Below are 21,839 nucleotides of genomic sequence, written 5' to 3'. Positions count from 1 at the left end.
ATAATATTCGATTTCCATGTTAGTCACGTGAGCCGTCTGTAAACAAATCCAATATTTCCGACACACTCTGAATGCAGCCTTCCAGCAGGCGTTTGCGCAAGCGAAAGAGAAAGCATTAAGAGGGATATATTTCGCAGGAGATAGAAATGGTATCCATCGACAATAAACAGAGAAAAAAAACGTATTCGTTCCCAAAACAACTGAGTGTCAACTGCAAATACTTTGCACCGAGGTAAAAGAGGACTGATATCCAAAAAGAATCAAAATGAATACATTGGTGGAAAATGATAGACGGTTTCTCAACCATGGTTTTACCTCTCCAGGTAAGATATACAATATGTGCTGTTGCGTGTTTTTAATTCATAGTAATGGCATGAAGACCGTTCTGCAGTTCACATGTATTAATGTTCTCCCAGCAGCTGATATTAAGTACTATGGCTTGATGAACCAAGGAGCTACGTGTTACTTGAACAGTGTGCTGCAGGTGTTGTTCATGACCAAAGAGTTCAAAGAAGCTGTGGAAAGGTTTGTTACAAAACTTATATTTCAATATAATGTTGTCTTTATTTGAACTGAACTGAGGTTAGTGCTGTTCTGCACCACTCATGGTCTGTATTTACTTTCTGTAGGCACACCAGTGAAAATCCTGACACTGAGTGTTTTGAGCTTCATCTTAAAAACTTGTTTGAAGACTTAAAGAGATGTAATCCAGTTTACACCTTTAACATCACAAAGAAGCTGGGCATCAAGAATGGTACAGTATATTCTTTACACCTTACATGACCAAAGTTACAGTTACTTTGGGTAATTACATGTAGTAGTACAGCCTAAAATAATATCTAGTGATTTAGATATCTGCATCTTGTGTGCAGAACACTTTAACAGTTATCAGTAAATTAAGCCTCATTAATGGACAGCATATCTGATATACGGACAGTCCCAAATCCTAGAAAATCCACAGTTGGTGTTTGTATTTTTTCACAAAGACGCTGGGTATACAGTAAATTGGCACATGGAACAACAAAGTCTTTGAATAGGCTATGTGTCAGAGGACCAAAACTTAATTGGTGGAAACTTTCTCAATTTAAATTTAGGTTACATGAAGTGTAATATCTTGTGATTTAGATCTGCATTGTGTGCACAAAAAGTTTTAACATACAGTAAATTAAGCAAAATAGATTTTCTGGTGTTAGGAGATATCCCCTGTAGTAGTACAGAGTTTGTGTTTTTATTTTTTCTTTAGTTATAAGGGATACCAAAAGTTAATAGCTGAAGAAATAAACACTGATTTGTAATCTTCCTACCCTCAGTGTTTGAACAACGTGATGCTGCTGAATACTTTGAGAAGATATTAAGTCTGATGAGTTCTAAGGCAATGCAGGTAAATTCATCATTAATATCAAATCAAATAGACATGGCCTCAAGGAAAATTATCTGTAGCTGAAATTAAATGTAACAATTTAATATCAATTTCTGTGTTTTTAAAAAAATATATCAATCTCTGCATTTTTGTACTTTCAGATTTTCCATGGCGAGTTGACACACAAGAACAAATGCTCTGAATGTCGTACAGAGACAAACACTGATGGTCCATTTTGGCATCTTCCTCTTGCATTGGTGGATTCCTCCAGTGAAGACTATAGTGTGGTAAGAATCTGAAAATGTAAAGGCAAGCATCAGAAAGAAGATCCACACACTGTACTAATAGTTCCCAGCAATTTTAATTGAGCAACATTTCTATCTAACAGAGATTTTCGTCAGGCATTGTCAAATCACAAAGCACAACAAGCAATATATAGACACAAACATAACTATCACTCAGGTGACTGTGATCTGCATGATTGAGAGTCAATCTACTCTCAAGCTGGACCAATCAGAGCAGAGCTGGACAACACTGTCGGATACTCCCACATGAGGGACAGAGCACGCCTCTATGAAAAGGCCAAAAACAACTGGAAACATCAAGATCAGTATTATACAGGCACATACTAAATACACACATCAGAATTTGAGTCAAACATATATCATAAATCACATTAATCGTCCAGAAAAAAATAATTATCATGAAAACTACTAGAAAAATACATAGAAAAAGATAAAAAGTTTTTCAGGAATAGAGACAAATTCAGCCTAACAACTGGACAGCGTTAGTATGTATGCTACTTGTATGCTCTGAAATACTAGTCTTGAGACAGCGTGTTGTTTCTCTTGTGTAAGCCAAACCACAGGGGCATTTCCAAATGTCCCTGTGTGGCTGTGCATTTCAACTCATTCAAACACAGCCTGCCCACACTGAGATACACTGAGGCTACAGTCAAATAGTTTTTTTTTCTTATGAAGATTACTAACTGAGTTAAATGAAGTATGCAGTAAATGAAGTATCTAAGTGGCAGCCATGATAAGAGTTATGCCTGTGTAATATTGATCTTGATGTTTCCAGTTGTTTTTGCCCTTTTCATAGAGGCATGCTCTGTCCCCAATGTGGGAGTATCCAACAGTGTTGACCAGCTCTGCCCTGATTGGTCCAACTTGAGAGTAGATTGACTCTCAGTCATGCAGATCTATATATTGCTTGTTGTGCTTTGTGATTTGACTTTTCCTGATCTCTGTTAGATCAAAACATTTTCAATATTTTTTGAATAACATTGCTGGAAGCTGTTAGTACAGTGTGCAGATCTTTTGTCTGATTCTTGCCTTTAGTTTGATTTTTGATCCAACACCTGGTAAAGTTTTTGGATGTGCATACTCTACACCCTGTTTGTCTAAGGATCTGACAACCTGAACATTTTGAAACATTTTTCTTTTACCAGGACACATTCAGTACACTAAATGTGCCATTTGCAGACTAGATATTCAATTTGTTAAGTCAGTTGAATGAAACATTTGTGATATATCAAAAACTGGGAAATATTGTTATATATTATATGTTTTTGGGGTGTGTCACAGTCCACAATTTCAGCTAGTTATACTTAAGATGAAGCTTAAGTCATCCACCAACAGACTTCATTATATAATGATATTTGAACAGACAGTCTTACAGGTTTTGGCCACACCCACAATGATGCAACATGAGATGTTTCAGTGCAGACCTGATGAGATTTGAATAAAATCAATGCTAAATGTCTTGTATGAAAATGGCATTGAATCATACAGATTGGAAAGATTCTTTATTTAGATCCCCAATAGCCTCCTCAAAGTTGTTGTTAGTCTTGGGGTCCACAGAGAAATGCTGCTGCACTGCCCTCTAATGCATGTGTTGAAACCTTTGATGACACAGGATGACACAGCTGAATGGTCAATGAGGTCACAGCAGGTGTCTTAATTTGAGTGATGAAAGAGATGAAAACCTGTAATGATGCCGTTTAAGGTTCATTATAAAATTCTACTTAATAAACTAGTCTTTAGGTCAAGATGATGTTGCACTCAATTTGTAGCACGCTTACCTTACAGGGAAAACTCAGACTGTTGTTGGTGATGGTGTTGAGTCAAGATTTCTTGCAATCAATAATGGGGTGCCACAGGGGTCTGGTCTAGGTCATTTACTATTTACATTATGTAAGCACTATTTATATGGCCCTGGCTCTACTCCAACCTCCTAACTCATCTTTAGTCTGCCTCTGACGCATGCCAGACATCCTTTTTTAATCGTCACTTCTTTTTAATACATGTAAGACCAAGTACAGTGATATTCAATATCTACAACCAAAATTAAAGTAGTCTGTTAAATTAAATAAATGGAATTACATTTAAAAGAAACAGTGGGGTCCCTTATGACCAATACAAAACAGGTAACAGTAGGAAATACCCAAAATAATAAACATAAACAATCTTTTAAATATCAGTTGACCTCTGACACACTCATTAAAGCTGTTTAGGACATCTGTGCAGAGGCCAATTTCAAACGCAAATGACATCAGTGTATTTTTCAGGTGGATGGCATTGAGAAGTTTTTTAGCACCTCAGAGGTCAGCGGAGAAAACCAGATGTATTGTGAAAAGTGTGATGACAAAGCTGATGCTACTTTTGTGAGTATCTAATTTGTGTATATTAACTCTATAGTTGTGCAATGATAACATTAAGAGTTTATGATGTTTTAAGGGAATTATAACGACATAACAACTAATGTTGGGGACCGGTGTTTTTCTTTCAGAAATCTTTAATGACACATCATCCAGACGTTTTGATGCTGCAGTTGAAAAGGTTCGAGTTTGACTACCGTTACATGGCATATGTTAAAATCAACCACTTTGTGAATATTCCCTTCACCTTGCAGATACCAGAGGTATGCTGAATATTTTACTATTTTATTTCAATTTAATTCAATTCAAAGGGCCTTATTAGCATGAAAGTTTCAAGAACAATGTTACCAAAACATCTAAGTACAATTTGTCCAAATATTTGGACAGTACACAATAACAGTAATATGAACATAAACACAACATTAAGATTGATATATATGAATCATATGTATATACAGTATATCCTATGCATGTATTTGTGTGTGTGCGTGTGTGTGTGTACATTTAGAGAAGGATGAATGGGCATCACATTGCATTTCTTTTTAAATTCTGATCCTAATGTCTAATTTTTTTCCACTGCTGATCAGAATCAGATATATGAACTGTATGCAGTTGTAGATCATTTTGGAGATCTGAGAAGTGGACATTACACTGCAACAATCAAGTCTGATGATAATGACATATGGTATAAATTTGATGATGCCAGAGTGTCAAGGGTAAGAATGATAACTTCAACTAAAGTATTGTGGAAAATTGTTCCAAATTCACTTTTTATGATAATTATTTATTCATCTAAATGCTTGGTTATTCTTTTCATCAATAGCTTGAATACCAGCCATTCCAGGTGGATAACGCTGAGAGGTAAGTGTCCATCTGTCTTTTCTTTCCCACTGTACAGTTTGCTGATATGAAAATAACTTTACTTTCTTTCTATATTTTTTCCTCTAGATCCCAGACTGCTTATCTTCTTTTTTACAGGAAAAAGAAAAGTAAGAGGCATACATTTTCATTATACTTATAGTTATGTATGTGTGAATGACTGCATCAAATTGTTTGGTACTTGATTGATTTTATACTTACTTTCTAGCGGATGCTGCAGATACTTGTACTCAAGACACCAGGGAGATGTCCACTTCTGAAGGCCTACCAATGGACATCAGTGATAATGTCGAGCAACTTCAAGATGCTGTTAAGATTAGAGAGAAACATGAGGGTGGGGAAAAAGTAGAAGTGCGTAATGACACTGCAGAGGAGGACATGGGAGGAAAGACAGGAGCAGAAACTTACTTTGATGAGAATGTAGAGGATGAGATGAATGACAATGGAGGACTAGATGATATTACACAGAGGAGATCACGTAACATGTTGTCTAAAAGAAATCAGCAACAGAGGAGACAGAGAGGAGAGGAGGAGAAGGGTGTTACGGGAGAAAAGGAACAAGAGAGAAGAGATGATGAAAAAAGGGAAAGAGCATCACATAAACAACAGCACTTCAGTCAGGGTGCAGAGGATCAGAACAATGTAGGATTTGATAATAGGCAGAACATACCAGAGCAGATAATCAGTGTTACAACACATCAAGAAGTTGGTGTGGAGAAACAAGCCATAGAGCAGGGAAAGAAAGGAGATAATGAACATATGCAAAACAGGGAGGACTCTTCTCTGCGACAGGCAGGATTAGCAGGAAGCGGCAGACTGACACAGAACCATAAAGTTGGTGACAAGATGACAAGAGATGTTAATTCTCAGCCAAAAGCAAAATCTGGATTTCAAAAAATATGGAAATTTATAATTAAGAAAGAATATGAAACTGATAGTGGTATTGAAATAAAAGTGATGGATTACATAATAAAAACTCGTCAAGGCAGCGTCATGTTGTGACCCAAGACCAATAGCCACGGTGGTGAATGGAATGCTACAATGTGTTTTTGACGCTCATACCTTTAGTTAATCCTTTGTCACTTACTTCTTCTGTCTTGGTGTAACTGTAGATTGCAGAATGTAGTTTCCTTGGCTTTGGTAGTACTTGCACAATGTTTAGAATCTAGCCTATTGTTTTGTGTTACTTAATTGGGTTGATCTATATTGTACCATTTTGTGGTGACAACCATTACATCGCCTGCAGTCCAAGCACAATGAGGCTACACTTTTGTGTTTATTTGTTGCTTGATTGTGTGACATTACCTATCACTAACATGTTAAATGCCCTCTTGTAGCCTGGCATACTAATACCCAAAAATATAAACAAGTCTTTCAAAAAAGAAACCAAAAACCACCCATATTGGCTCCAATAGTAAGATTTTTTCAAATAAATGCTAAGAGAAAATCTGATCCAAAAACAGAGCCACAGGACACTCTGTCAATGGGTGTTTGCAATTTAAACCTGAATGAGTCAAAGAAATAAACTTTGCATCTGATTCAAATGCCAAGAAATTGCAAGTTGCACCTGATGCACAGGCTGTCGGAATAAAACATAAAAGTAAGAAAAAAGATGTGGATGGGAAAAAAGAAGAAAAAGGAAAAGGGAAAAAAGGGACAAAACAAAACCACTTTTTGTTTCATGTTCATGATAACACACATAGATATTTTATTTTCAGTGATCTTCAAGATTATATTTTTTAGCTTTTATGATGATCTCTATAATAGGCACTGTTAAATGGTCCATCAATGTAATATGTCTGTATAGGTACTGGATTGATTTGCATGGAAATTTGTTAAATCATTCATGGTCCCCAGAAGATGAATCCTCCTGACTTTGGTGATCCCCTGAGTCTTCCTGTAGTGCCACCACAAGGATGACATTTTGGCGTTAAGTGATTAGTTTAGAAAAGTATTGGATTTATTGTGATAAAACTTGGTACAGACAGTCATGTTCCTCTTGTGTTTACTGCTGTGAGTATGTAAATGTAGTGCTATATTAATGTGAGCATAAGACGCTGAACTAAGAGGTGAACATGGTAAACATACCTGCTAACATTAATATGTAAGCATCATCAGTGTGAGCATATTTGCATGCTAATGTTAGCATTTAGTTAAAAACACTGCTGTGTCTAAGTACAGCCTCACAGAGCTACTAGCATAACTGTAGACTCTCATTTTAACAATTGATAAGCTGGTGATTTACACTGTGTCAGCAGTATTATGACATATTTTTCCTTTGAAAAATACTTTTTTGCTTTTTCCTTTGTTTTTTGGTTAATGCAGTTTGAGTGTCTCTTTTGATTTTCAGTATGGTTCAGTTCATGTAACATGACCTTTTCTGTTTTTTGGTAATGTAAAATACATCACTCTCTGTTTTTTGTGTGTATATAGAGCAAAAAATGTATAAAAGTTTAATTTAAAAAATGTCAAGGTATGAAGCAATATGTTTTTTTGTGTGTGTAAAATTCATTTCACATTTACTGGCTGAGTGATCATATTTCTTTTTGTCTTTTGTTGCTCCTTAGAAGTTTCTTCAAATTTACAATGTATACAGACAAATGTATCGACCTATAGGCTAACATTTTATTTTCATGTTGAATTGCTCAAAGATACATGAAAAGACGGCACAGAACGTAACGTATAATATGATCTACGACAAGAGATTGTTTGAAGGAAATTAAATATTATCTGTAAACCTTAGTATAAGTGTTTTATTTCCATTATATGTTTTCTTATTTTACTGTTATGAATTGTATTAAAATAACTCTGTCCTAAATGAAGTCATCATAAATCTAATAGACTGTGTTGTGTCACTGTGTTCTGAGATAAGAGTTTCACATTCATTTATTTAAACTTACAGTCATTTACAGGAATCCACATGAGTTCTGGACAGTCAGATGTGTTTTTCTCTTCTGTATCTCCTTTAATTGAACATTTAAAGGTGCTGAAGCTAGACTATAATTGATTATATATAATATAGTAAAGACAATTTATTTCAAAATTTAATAACTTCATATTTTTAGAGTGAACTAAATGAAGAAAAGAAATAGTCAAAAGTCCAACTCTAATTAGTTTTACTCCTAATCTGTCCTCACATGACAACCTCACAAAGCCATAAATCACCTAGTGTTAACAACAATTGATGTGCTTGTTGCTAAAATAGCTTTGACTCTATAAAGAATATTAAACAGAGGCGTCCTGTAGATTCATGTGTTAGTTTAGTTCTATCAGCAGCAAACTTTACTTGTGGGCATTAATGAGAAAGTTTTACTGTATTTATCCAACAAATTCTCATATGCAGAACCTTTAATAGTGTCTGTGTCAGGAGGTTAAAGGACAGCTCCTAATTCCAATATTACAGAAAACCTTGAATCATCATCAAGTGAAAAACAAAGTATTCTGACGTTTATTTTTAGGGCAGATAACTTTCTATATGTTTGCAATAAACAAAAATGCAATAATAACTTTTCAGTTATTGGTGGAGACGTCTGTAGATACCAGTTGAAGGTATGCTAATATCTTCTTCTGTCCTGAATTTGGATTTCTCTTGTAATCCAGTGTATCAGTTTCTAGAAAATGTGTTGTAGTTGACGACCTATAGGCCTATATGAACTTCAAATGAAAGCTGTCAAAATGAATCTCTATCTGCATTCTATACCAACAGTAATGTTCCTAAGACAGTCCTGCTATAAACATGCATTATTAAAAATCTCATCCCAGCAGACAATAAGTACTATAGCTTTGTTAAGTCAAGTTTTATGTCACAATGTATTTTTAAATGCACCTCTGTGTCACTTTTAAGGGATAAAGAATGTTGTTTGTGTGTGTACAGGAGAGAATTTGGGGACTGCGGTTGATCTTCATGGACAAGATGCTGGATGGAGACTCCACGCTACTGTCTGAATATGGAAACCAGCACGTCCATCATTATTAGTCCAGGTGATATGTAAAAATGATGTTCAAAAGTGTACCAAGAATGAAACTTGGCCCTGAACATTTACAGAAATTGGGCCATCACAAAACGCTTCGTGGCAGTCATGGTGGCCATTTTACTTTCTGCCATAATTGAGTTATGTATTTTGCATCATACCTCCTGAACCAAACATGATAACACGGAAAAGGTGATGTCTATCCCAATGTTTTGATGGTCAAGGATTACAGTGATACAATGTACAACATCATAAACTGTTCAGGTTAAGAGTTAATGACAATGAATGCTGTGACGCCGTGAGAAGGAAATCACAGTATTTGAATATGTAGGCTAGACTTAATAATATCATGTCTATTGCATGCATGTTGTGTAGAGTTTTAAAAGCTTAAAGGTTCAATATACGACATTTTGAACATTGATATAGCAGCAAACGACTATTTGTTATGTACAGATATTTGTTATGTATTTGTTTGTTGAGTCTGGCTTCAACCTGAAGCCAGACTCTATATAATCAATTATACAGAGTTTGGCTTCAGCACCATTAAACATTTAATAAAAGGCGATACTGAAGAGAAAAACCACAACAGACTGTCCAGAAGTCATGTGGATTCCTGTAAATGTGCAAGAAACTGAAAGTAAAAATCTAATCTCAGTGAACACAGTGACACAGCACAGTTTATTAGATATGTATTCAGGGCGGAGGCCAGGTGATTGAATTCTCAGCCTGTATGAGTCAGTGGAAGAGGTATTTATATCTCAAAGATGTATTTCCTGGTACAAAGTGTTCCTGATATTATGATATGATCTCAGGTGAACTTAAACCAGAAGAACGAGGGGAAAAACACCAGTGAAAGGCAGACTGACGGTAGGAAAGTGTGAAGGACGATGATTTATAATCCTGAACACAGTCACAGATTGTGGTTGTTACTAGACTCTGCCCCAAAGAGGTGACAGATCTGATGATTTTAAGGACAAGTAACATTCAACAGATCATAAATTCATACAAAATTGACATTTTTATCAACACAATTGCATATTTATTGCATATATATTATTTCTCTTAATTTTGTAACTGATAATCTCTTCAACCATCATAATCTGTGACCTTCCACAAAACAATGATTTATTTTGTTTTCTTTTTTTTTTTTTGAATTTTACATAGTGTGTGTTTTTTATTTTTAAAATCACCACCAGAATCTACAAAGGACACAGAAATCTAATGACAACACAATAGTTTGGTTCAAAGTGATAAACATTAAATTCAAAGCATCTTATTCTGTGGGCAGTAATGGTTTACAATTATGCTTTTCTATTTAACAATACTGACACCAAAAGGAGAGTTATTAAATTCCCTAGTGTTTCCCTGTTGTTTCCAGTGCTCCCCTGTCTGTCTTTCTGTGTTTATGTTTGTGTGGGTGTGTGTGTTGGCCTGGGCGTGGCTCTCCTGGTCGCCTGCCTCATCCCCACTCCATCCACCTCCATTCCCCCCACTTCCCTGGCAATAAAGCCTTACTTCATTTACTGTCACTCTAGTCTGTGTCTGCATTTGGGTCCACCTTGCAAACCATAACAGTAAAATAACAAAACAGATAAAAAATGAAATATTTATACAAACATTTACATTACAGGGTCTGAGGATCGAGGATGTTATATTGCTGTACAGATTGTAAAGTCCCCTGAGGATAATTTGTGATTTGTTTTTTTATTTATCTATTTATTTTAAGTGATAAACATAAAATCTAAAGCCTCTTACATGAAATTAATATGTGGGCAGTATTAATTTACAAGTGTAGTTTGCTTTGCTGATAAACAATGAGACCAAAATGCCTATTTTAAGAGAGTTAATTTAACACAGTAAAATAAGAAAACATAAAATGTAAAAATACAAAGATTTTCATTGAGAATGTCATTTCCTTTATAAACAATCTCTTGACTGAAATAATATTACACATTGCATTCTGTGCCATCTATTCATATATTTATGAACATTTTAACTAAAAGTAACTCATTAAACCTTTTACATTTGCTGCTCCTGTGGAAAACAGGAAGTGATGCATTTTATATGATCAAAAACCAGCAAAGGTGATCTATTACAAAGACTGAACCACACTGAACAAAGAAAACAGACACTCAAAATACATCAACAAAAAAGTCAAAGGGAAAATATATCACAGTACTGTCCACACTGCCTGATTGCTAACTGATCTCTGGCAAGTACAGAGAAAAATAAAGCATCAATCAATAAATAAAAACATCAATCTTGTGGATCACCATGATCACATGCAGTGTTGTAAAATAACGTCTCTTATCCTCATTAAAAGAATGTATTTTATCTTATTGCAACTCTGAAATCTAGTCTGCATTTTTCTGTTTTCTTCTTAAAGTACAAAAACACCCAGAAGTTTTGTTCTGCTTCTTTTCTTCTTTTCTGTGTTGCTTCAGTGGGACATTGAGATTTTTACTCTTTTGCCATTTTTCCAGCATTTGACTCAATTGCACTATTTGTCTAATTTTCCTCTTCTACCTCCTGGTAGAAGTGAATCATTTAGCTTTAAATTGCCAAAACCCTCTGACAAAGTGTTCAGTTTATCTTCATTTGGATCAAATTTTCTTATATCTTTACTTTTATCATCACTTAACTGTCTTCTCAAGTTAAGCCCAAAGGTTTCTGTTTTCGTATTTATGTTGCTATTTTGAATACTACTATGAGTTGTTTGAACTTCGTTTGGACGGCCTCCACCCTCCATCACATTTTCTGCCACCTTGATCCTTGTCTCAACACCAACATCTTTGTGTCCAATATCCTTTTCCAGTTGCTCCTGTGGTTTGTCCTCCACACCCTCACTACCGTGACTCCCTGATGTTCCTCTCCTTTGTGCACATTCATTGTCTCCTATCTTTCGCTGTCTATTTCCCTTACCATCCGACTTCTCTCCCTCTTTCTCCACCAAATATCTTGAAACATTTAACTTGCCACTGATTTCCTGTTTGCCCTCCTGCTCATCATTTGGTTTGTTCTGTCTAAAGTCATTAGCTGTTCTATTCTCCACGAGAGAATTTTGTCTTGATCTCTGCTCCTCTCTAACATCACCTAATTTTCTACTGTCCTGGTGTGTCATGGATGTGTCTCCCACTTGTGCAAATTTACACTCTATTGTCATATGTTTCCAACTTCTGGATGATGCTTCATCACACATTTCTAATTGAAACACAAAAACAATGACATGAAATGAAATTAAATGTGATGCAATAGAAACAGTGATTATAAGATGACATAATGTGACAAACTTTACATGACATCATGACCTTTTTAACATATAAACTCATAATGCGACCTCTAAATCAGAGTTGATTTCACACAAACCATAAAGCATAATTTTCCATCACTTACAATAGTTGCATCAGATTTGGCATCACAGTGATCACAGTACATCTGGTTGGCTCCACTGACATCCAACCCTCTGAAATACTTGTCAATGCCGTCCACCTGAAAAATGCAGATATGTTTCTTGCCCCTGAAATTTGTTAACCAATAAACTGAACAGGTTGTTTGTACACTCTCATCTATATATACACAAGGAGAAAACTTTCAAGCAGATTTCTCTCACTGCAAACAATTATGTCACAGCAGGTGTTTTCTTCACTAGTTGAAGGCAAAACATTTGCTGTGACATCAGTGAGCACTGGGGTGCAGCATGGTTGACAGTTTGAACACATACAGTAGAGGGCAGTGAAGAAACATTCCTCTGAAATACCAACAACTGTGTCATTGCTAGTTTACAATGAAAAAGTTGTTGACAAGCAACAAGAACTAAAACATAAAAAATATTCTGACTTTGTAATTCAGTACAGTGCTGAAATACACTTCATGCCAGCATTCACATGAGTCATTTTGCATCAATCCAATTCAAATCTGAATCATAAAATAATATAAAACAATAATATAATAATATAAAACATCCATTTGTTATTTTTGTGGGTTTTTCCAAACATTTTAAACCTGAATCCCTGAAGCAGTTTCATGGAGCTCTAGCAAAAGTTCAGTCAGGAAGACTATCTTTTGCATGCTCATATCTGTAGATTTATGTCTCAAACCCTCTGTCATTCCCCTCCCTATCGCATGCTCAGTCATGTATTAAAAATGGCAGCTTAAAAGATATGTGTCCTTTCTTGTCAGAAACGACCAACTCAAGAGGTAGACTCCAAAATGGGCCATGAGTGTCAGTCTCTGTATCACACTTAGAGCATTTGTTCTGGTGTGTCAGCTGTCCCTGAAATATCTTAAAGAACAAGAACACAGACTGCTAGCATTGTTTTTATTTTTTAAACTTACAGATCCTTCAGTTTCAGTGATGCCTGGTTGATGTAATATTATGTTGATACCTGTGATGCCTCAGGACTAGTCAGACTGGTCAGAATCTTCTCAAAGTACTCCGCAGCATCCCGATGTTCAAACACTGAGGGTGGGAAGATTAGAAATCAAATGTGTTTGTCTTTCCATAGAGGGCAAAATAACCATATTGACCATTTTGGCCAACTAAGAAATTATATCAGAAAGAAAAGAAAAATACAAACACCAACTCTGGATTTTCTAGGAGCTGGGACTGTCCTTATATCAGATATGCTGTCTATTAATGAGGCTTAATTTACTGATAACTGCTAATGTGTTCTGCACACAAGATGCAGATATCTAAATCACTAGATATTATTTTAGGCTGTACACTACATGCAGTTTTCCAAAGTAAGTGTAACTTTGGTCATGTAAGGTGTAAAGAATATACTGTACCATTGTTGATGCCCAGCTTCTTTGTGATGTTAAAGGTGTAAACTGGATTACATCTCTTTAAGTCCTCAAACAAGTTTTTAAGATGAAGCTCAAAACACTCAGTGTCAGGATTTTCACTGGTGTGCCTACAGAAAGTAAATACAGACCATGAGTGGTGCAGAACAGCACTAACCTCAGTTCAGTTCAAATAAAGACAACATTATATTACAACATAAGTTTTGTAACAAACCTTTCCACAGCTTCTCTGAACTCTTTGGTCATGAACAACACCTGCAGCACACTGTTCAAGGAAGACGTAGCTCCTTGGTTCACCAAGCCATTATAAACTGTAAAGCAAATATCATCAAAATGCATGTTATTGCAGAACTGTCTTGATATCATTATTGTAAATACAAACCGGTCAAACAGCACGCATATCTCACCTGGAGGGTGTGTAATAGAGAGAGGAATTTGTCGTTACTTTGCTGAGTTTTCCTGTCCATGTAAATGTCATTGATTGTTCTGCAGTTTTATTACTTCTGGAATAAATATCACACTTTGACAAGATTCCTACAGATAGCTTAACTGGAAAAAAGCACTTTTTGCTATTTTTAATAGATATACACAAGCATGCAGCACTCTATATGACTGTCTTCAAAATAAGGAATATTTTCTTTTTCACTGAACACCACACCCACTGAAATGCTGCATTCAAGGTTTTAAGAAATTAAAACAATACGCACATGACCTATTAACACAATATATTTCACCTTTGGAGATGTTCGCTGTTTTATACGTGAGAGAATTGACAGAGGAATAAAATTACTATGAACGTTCCTAATTTCACTGGCTGTGAACCCAAATAACTAATTGTTTTTCTCTTTAACATGAAGCTACTCCAACTCTGTTAAGGTCATATGATCTCTGTTTAAAAATCAATAACCTAAACCTTGTGTTGTAGTATTAACATTACCACTGGTATATGTGTATGTGTATGTACTTTTACTTGTATTATCGTGTGCCTCTTTTTTCTTCTTTCTGTTGTCGTCCTTATTGTCTTGTAAAATGTACAGAGACTCTCTGGGTGATGTGCACTTTAAATAAACTGAAGTTGAAGTTGAATAAAATTGAGCCTCCTCGTGTGATTATTGCCTCTAAACAAAGTAATGTGCTGATTTTATTCCAAAACACAACAGCCAACAAGGTGCTTATTTTTATTGAAACTTGTAAAAACTAACCAAGTTTCCTTACAACTGTTAGTTAAGGGGAGTTTAGTCAAGTAGCCAGTGAATCGTTTTCACCATCGTCAATCGTGTAAACTGGTGAATTAATCTATTGTTACCGTGAAAGCATCATTACTGTGCATTATTTATATTTTACCCGTAATTGACAGTTTTAACTGTCCCGTCAGTTAATAAAGAGCATTATACAGCACTACCAACCTAACAAGTAGTTTGGTTTGGGATGCAGCATTAAGTTCTTTCATAGCAAAAGACAGATACAGATGAATTCTTGATGAATATATAATCATTAGTACTGAAGCAAATAAAGCATTAATAACACATTCACGTGTCAGTTAAACAACCACCTCCAATATCAAAACATTTCAGATGTGTTGAGACTGAAATCTAATGTTGCTTCTGTCACTGAGTGTGGTATTCTTGGAAAAGACTCATGGTTGTGTGACTTGTAATTAGCCCATTAATGGCCAATGTTAATTATTAATCACCTGATATTCCCAGCAGCTGTGATCAGGACAAGACTTTGTTTACCAGCTCATCTGTTTACTGTTTGTCTGATGCTCAGACACCACACACCAATTTGTTTCAGTCCCTTGAATTAAGCTATTTGAAGACCTCAGTTTAACTAGACCATTATAGAGTCTATACCTTCAGCACCATTAATACAGTTTAGTGGGAAGACATACAGCGGACTATCTGTCCTGAAAATAAAGGCCAGAATACTTTGTTTTTCACTTGATGATGCTCCTCCTGAAATGCTGCATTCAAGGTATTCAGATATATTGGAATTAGGAGCTGTCCTTTAACCTCCTTACACAGACACAGACACTATTAAAGGATTTGTTAGATACAGTAAAACTTCCCCATTAATGCCTACAAATGAAGTTTGGTACTGATGGGACTAAACTGAGACATGAATCATCAGAAAGTCTCTAATATTCATTAGCATTTTCCTAAGACTTTTATATTCTTTATGGAGTCAAAGCTATTTTAGCAACAAGCACATCAGTTGCTGATAATATTATATGGTATTTTAAGGTTTTTTATGTCAGACCCCTAAATGTGAAGGCAGGGGCTACTAAACCAGATCTTACCACACCTGGAAAGATTTGATTTGCTCATACAGCCTAGAAATGTTTTTTTTTTTTTTTTTTTTAGTTGTCATGTGTGGACAGATTCATTATAAAAGTTATTTAACCTTGAAAACAATGATCAGGCTGCATTTTAACTGTGAAGTAATCCATGAATGCTACATAGCAGAGACAGAGTCTAACTTCAGTACCATTAAACATTCAATTATAGGAGATTAGAAGAGAAACACACACCTGACTGTCCAGAAGTCAAGTGAATTCCTGTAAATGTGCAAGAGACTGAAAGTGAAAATCAAATCTCACACACAACACAGCCTATGAAATGTGTATTTATGACATTTATGGCAACTTAATTTAGGTCAGGGTTCACTGTGCAGGAATCTCACAGTGGCAGAGGTATCTAGATCTAGATATATTTCCTGGTTCAAGAGTTCTATCAAAGTGTACATAACATTATCTCAGATCAGGTTAAACCAGGAGAACAACAGGAAAAACATGAGTCAGGCTGACTATGGGGAAGATGATAGTGTGAAGGAGCATGACAATAATCCTGAACACAGTCTTGCAAATTGATTCTGCCACAAAGACAAATGTGGTCAAAAGTCTTTAAATGATCAAATCTGGCTGCACCGACAGTGAGAAACAATTTGAATCAGCAAAGTGATTTGCTGTTTCCACTTCCTTATAGTTCAGTCCACTGATCATTTGTTTTTATTTAGATAACTTGAACATTTATAGTGAAAACATTCTTAACATCTATTAAACATGTTTTCCAACTTTATTCATCTTCCATCAGTAAAATAGTTTCAAGTGTGATTCCCTCATGTCCAACACTCCCCAATAACAACAACTATTTCTGTACAGGTGACAGTCACATGATGTTCAATAGATCATGGTTTACAACCTGTAGCTGAAGTGTGTTAGAAAGAGTGCAGGGAGTGTTTGCAGTGGACACATATCAGAGAGATGATAAACAGGGAGAAGACCATGTGACTCATCAGAGACACATGTATAAAATCACACACAACAAACTTCATTAATGACTTTCCTCTAATTAGTGACTTTAACACAAACACAATGCATGCTGGTCCTTAGTTTCTAAACACCTTGATTTGATGCGATTAGTGAATGAGTGAATTTAGTCAACACATGCATTGTAAAAGTTCCAAAAGTTCATAGAAATTTGGGTAACACTTTAACTTTTACCACTTTCATTTTTAGATTATAACACTACATGTAATTGCATATTTATATCACAGTTAACACTTGTGTCTCCAACTGTTCAATAAAAGTCAATAAGGCAGGGCAATCTCTCCTGCCCTCATAACTATATGACATGTGAGATGAGTCCAAGGCATTTGTTTTTTAATATTTTATATTATTAATATATCCTGTAGTACAGATTACACATATCTGCAGCCACATATTTGATGTGTAATTTATAGAAGTGACACACAAAATTTAAACCTTTTTACACAACAATAGTCAGTGGGTTTGGTTCACAAGTGTACTCACTGAGACCAAAAGGCCGTTTCCCCTGATTAAAGTAGTTTATTACACTGTATAACAGTAAAATAAAAAAACAAACAAAAATGAAAAAAACTTAAAATATCTATGAAATATCTACTGATGCATATATTTACATGAAATATCTATCTAAGATACATGTGAGATTGAATTTCCTCGGTTCTATCGTTAGATGGACTGAAGAAGACAATGAAAGACTTACAACAGAGCACTACAAACAGAAACTCATAATACATGAAACAAAAATCAAAAGAAAATGATTCTACAGCACTGCCAAAGTTGCCAACTGATCTCTGGCAATGAGAGTGTAAAACTGCAAAGCATCAATCAAAAACTAAACAATACAATAATCTTATGTGTCAAGATGACAACATGCAGTGTTGTAAAATAACAATTTGTGTGTATTGGTTCATATTATTCTGACTCTGAACTCTGGTCTGCATTTTTATTGCTGTTGAAACAACTACATGAACAGAATTCTCTTATCCTGAACCTCTTAACTCTTCTTCCTTTTCTGGATTGCTTTGTCTCATTTTTCTCTTCTACCTCTCCAATCACCTTTCTGTTTCTGTGTTCCTGTGGTCCTGGTGAGGGTTCCAGATCTGCCTTTGGATCTTTTCTTGCCTGCCTGCTTTTCTCTTTCTTTCTGTTCAAACTGCCCCCAAAGGTTTCTGCTGCAGTTTCTGTTGTCATATTTGTCTTGCTATTTTGAATACTACTATGAGTTATCTGAACTTTTTCTTTTGGATTGCCTCCACCTTCCATCACATTTTTCTTCCGACTATACAACTCTGATCCCTCTTCTGCAGTATCCCCCTGTCTTTTATATTGGTCACATGGTCTCATCTGTCCACTGTGTACTCTCTGGTTCTCTGTCAGATCTCTGCTTCCTGCTGATCCTGTTTGTCTAAAAGACTCCTTTCTGTTTTGAATATGTCTATTACATTTTTCTGCCACCTTGATTCTTGTCTCATCACCAACATCTTTATGTCCAATTTCCTTTTCCACTTGCTCTTGTGGTTTTTCCTCCACACCCTCACTACCGTGACTCCCTGATGTCCTTTTCCTTTGTGTACATTCATTGTGTCCTCTCTTCTGCTGTCTGTCTCTGTCACTATCCCTGCTTTTTCCCTGTTTGCCCTCCTGCTCATCATTTGGTTTGTTCTGTCTAAAGTCATTAGCTGTTCTATTCTTCATGAGAGAATTTTGTCTTGATCTCTGTTCCTCTCTAACATCAGCTAATTTTCTACTGTCCTGGTGTGTCATGGATGTGTCTCCCATTTGTGCATATTTACACTCTATTGTCATTTGTCTCTTGTCTTTCTTAACATCTCTGTTCTTCTCTCTCGGTTGCTCATGTCTGGTAGGCGAAGTGTTACTGATTCCCTGATTGTTTGACATGTTCTTTTTACTATCACCGACTCCGTCATTGTTCTGAAACCCATGAAAGGGGTCAGAGTTCCCCTTTCCCCTGACTGATGCCTTTTCTCTTTCACCAGCTCCAGTTGTGCTTTTCTTGTCTACTTTAACATCTTTTACTAGCTTCTCATCTCTCTGTTTGTCCACACGAACAGAATCTTGCTCCTGTTTACCCTCCTGATCATCCACTTTTCTCTTCTTCTTATTTTTCTGTTTATTCCCATGGTAAAGATGCCCTTCTGCTGCTCCCTCATCCTCCTTTCTCTTTCTGGTCTTTACATCACATTGCTCATTAATATGACTGGTATCAGAATGGGAGCCTCCATTGGTGGACACCTCCTTGTCTGCAGCTTTTACTGGAAAGTGAAACAAAATTGAGGGTAAAATTAATTCAGACAAACTACTAATGTCCTACAATCATTCAGACTACACATCAGTGAACATAATGGAAATGGTTGCTATCTTACCAGTCTTTTTCCTGTAAAACACAAGATAAGCACTGCTGGATCTAGTGGGAGAAATATGATAAAAATTAAATGTCTGTTTCATATTCAGCAAATTGTATGTTGAGCAAAAATAGATGAAAACTTACTTCATAGTCTTATCCATCTGGAATGACTGTTGATGATAAGAATAACAAGGTGTTACATGATGAATAGTTTTTTTTGTCATCTGTCACATAACTGCACAAGATGAACTACTGATACTTTGGGAACAATAACACTGGAGTGGAGGTGATCAGTCTTACCAGTCTGGTAACCATGGTATCATTAAAGTTATACCAACTCTTGTCATCCTGGCACTTGATTGTTGCCGTGTAATGTCCACCTCTCAGATCACCAAAGTGATCAACAAACCCATACAGTTCATATGTCTTGTTCTGAAAACCAATAAAGGACAGAAAAGACAGATATCAAGTATTGAATTAAAAATGTTTTATGAAGTAGAAAATAATCTGTATATAGTATACCTCTGGTATCTTTAGGGTGCAGGGAACATCCACACAGCGGCTGATTTTTACATATTCCATATAACGATAGTCAAACTCGAACCTTTTCAACAGCAGCACTAAAACCTCTGGATGGTGCTTCATCACACATTTCTAATCAAAATACACAAAAACAATAAGAGGAGATGAAGATTAGTTGGTACCTAAATAAGAAGAAACTATTTGTATCACACTTTGTCCAATAAATCAATACAATGTGAAATGTGTTGCTCTAATCAGACAGATTATCAGTATAATATGACAGAGACTGAACATCTGTGTGTTCTGTCCAAAGACTCTTCAGATAACAGGCAGAGTAGGTGAAATATTCCTATCACACCCACATCACTATACATCATCTAGCTCCTTAGTGTAAAGTGCAACAGGACCGCTGGTGTTATCAGCTGTTAGCATGAGTTTACTGCCTTGACTGGTGTTCTTAGACTTCATGTACACAATGAGTGTTTACTTATAACTCACGATAGTAGCGTCCGCTTTGTCATCACACTCATCACAGTACATCTGGTTATCTCCACTGACATCTGAAGCTTTGAAAAACTGTTTAATCCCATCCACCTGAAATACATTCATGGAAACTGAGTTTTACTTGATACATGGAATATTTCCCATCCTGTGATATATCACAAAGGCCCATGTGAGTAATGTTTGATTGAACCATGAGATTTTATTTTCCTCAGTCACAGTTCTGAACTAAATGTCTGAAAACATTTAATTTAGTCTGCAAATGGCATATTTATTCCAATAAACGACTTCTGGCGAAATAAAATGTTTTAAAGCTGGCAGTTTTGTTCTTACCACTCTATAGTTCTCACTGTAAGAGTCCTTCAATGCAAGAGGTAAACTCCAAAATGGTCCATCAGTGTCAGTCTCTGTGTGACACTTAGAGCATATGTTCTTATGCGTCAACTGTCCTTGAAATATCTAAAAGAATACAGAGAAAGCTAAAGTGGTATCATCTGAATTTACTCACTAACACTTCACTTAAGACAACAATGTCTGTTAGATTTCATGTTGATAATGTCAATACCTGCGAAGCCTCTGGACTGGTGTGACTTAAAATCTTCTCAAAGTACTCAGCAGCATCACGTTGTTCATGCACTGGAGGTGTAATGAGTACAAATTAAATGTGCTTCTTTACTCGAGGGGTACAGTTATCATGTGACTTTTCAGAAAACTGGTCATTTGTTTAACTTATACTTTATCTGATGACAGCATTGGCAGAAGAAACACTATCTCTAAATCTATAAAATGTGTGTATTCTTATGCAGACTTTAACTGAGGCTTTTCATGTTAAGAACTACTTTAAGATGTTGCTTCATGTAACCAAATGTAAAATGATCAGTGAAAGATTTTTCCATTTTGTCTTTAAACATTCATGTAAGTCTACTTGCTAACACATACTGTACCTCCACTGATGCCCAGTTTCCTTGTGATCTGACAGGTTTGAGCTGTACACTTTGTTAAATTATCAAACAACTTTGTAAGATGAAGATCAATATTCTCAGTCTCAGGTTGTTCCCTAAACAAAATAAACACATATTAGCCGTGAGTAATGCAAAAAACACTGTAGCGTCACTTAAATATACATGAATAGATAATAAAAGACAAAAATAGCATGGCATTATAAGTTTGGTAACAAACCTTTTCACAGCCTCTCTGAACTCTTTGGTCATGAACAGCACCTGCAGCACACTGTTCAAGTAACATGTAGCTCCCTGGTTCTCTAAGCCATGGTATCTATTGGCTGTTGAAAGGTGAGAATCGAAAGAATGAATGAATAAATGAATAGTTTTTTATTTTATTTTCTGGTCATTTACATGATCCATCCCTCATGAGATTATTCAGACACATTAACCAACAACAAACCAAACATTCTGACATCTTACCTACCATTATCTAACAGCACAATACATACA

General features: G+C 35.8%; 1 protein-coding gene across 1 annotated transcript in view; it reads left to right on the top strand.

The window, feature by feature from the left end:
• Positions 1-231: 231 nt before the first annotated feature.
• The window catches only part of LOC122973502, a 59,395-nt gene continuing 37,787 nt past the window's right edge, over positions 232-21,839 (top strand). The window contains exons 1-6 of the mRNA XM_044341075.1: positions 232-323; positions 417-525; positions 630-754; positions 1,311-1,381; positions 1,522-1,647; positions 3,930-4,025. Coding sequence (XP_044197010.1) covers positions 266-323; positions 417-525; positions 630-754; positions 1,311-1,381; positions 1,522-1,647; positions 3,930-4,025 — 585 coding nt within the window. The 5' untranslated portion in view covers positions 232-265. The remainder of the gene's footprint in view (positions 324-416; positions 526-629; positions 755-1,310; positions 1,382-1,521; positions 1,648-3,929; positions 4,026-21,839) is intronic.

The sequence above is a fragment of the Thunnus albacares genome, chromosome 22, assembly GCF_914725855.1.
Source record: "Thunnus albacares chromosome 22, fThuAlb1.1, whole genome shotgun sequence".
Classification (NCBI taxonomy): domain Eukaryota; kingdom Metazoa; phylum Chordata; class Actinopteri; order Scombriformes; family Scombridae; genus Thunnus; species Thunnus albacares.
This window is presented reverse-complemented; position numbering and strand designations above follow the sequence as displayed.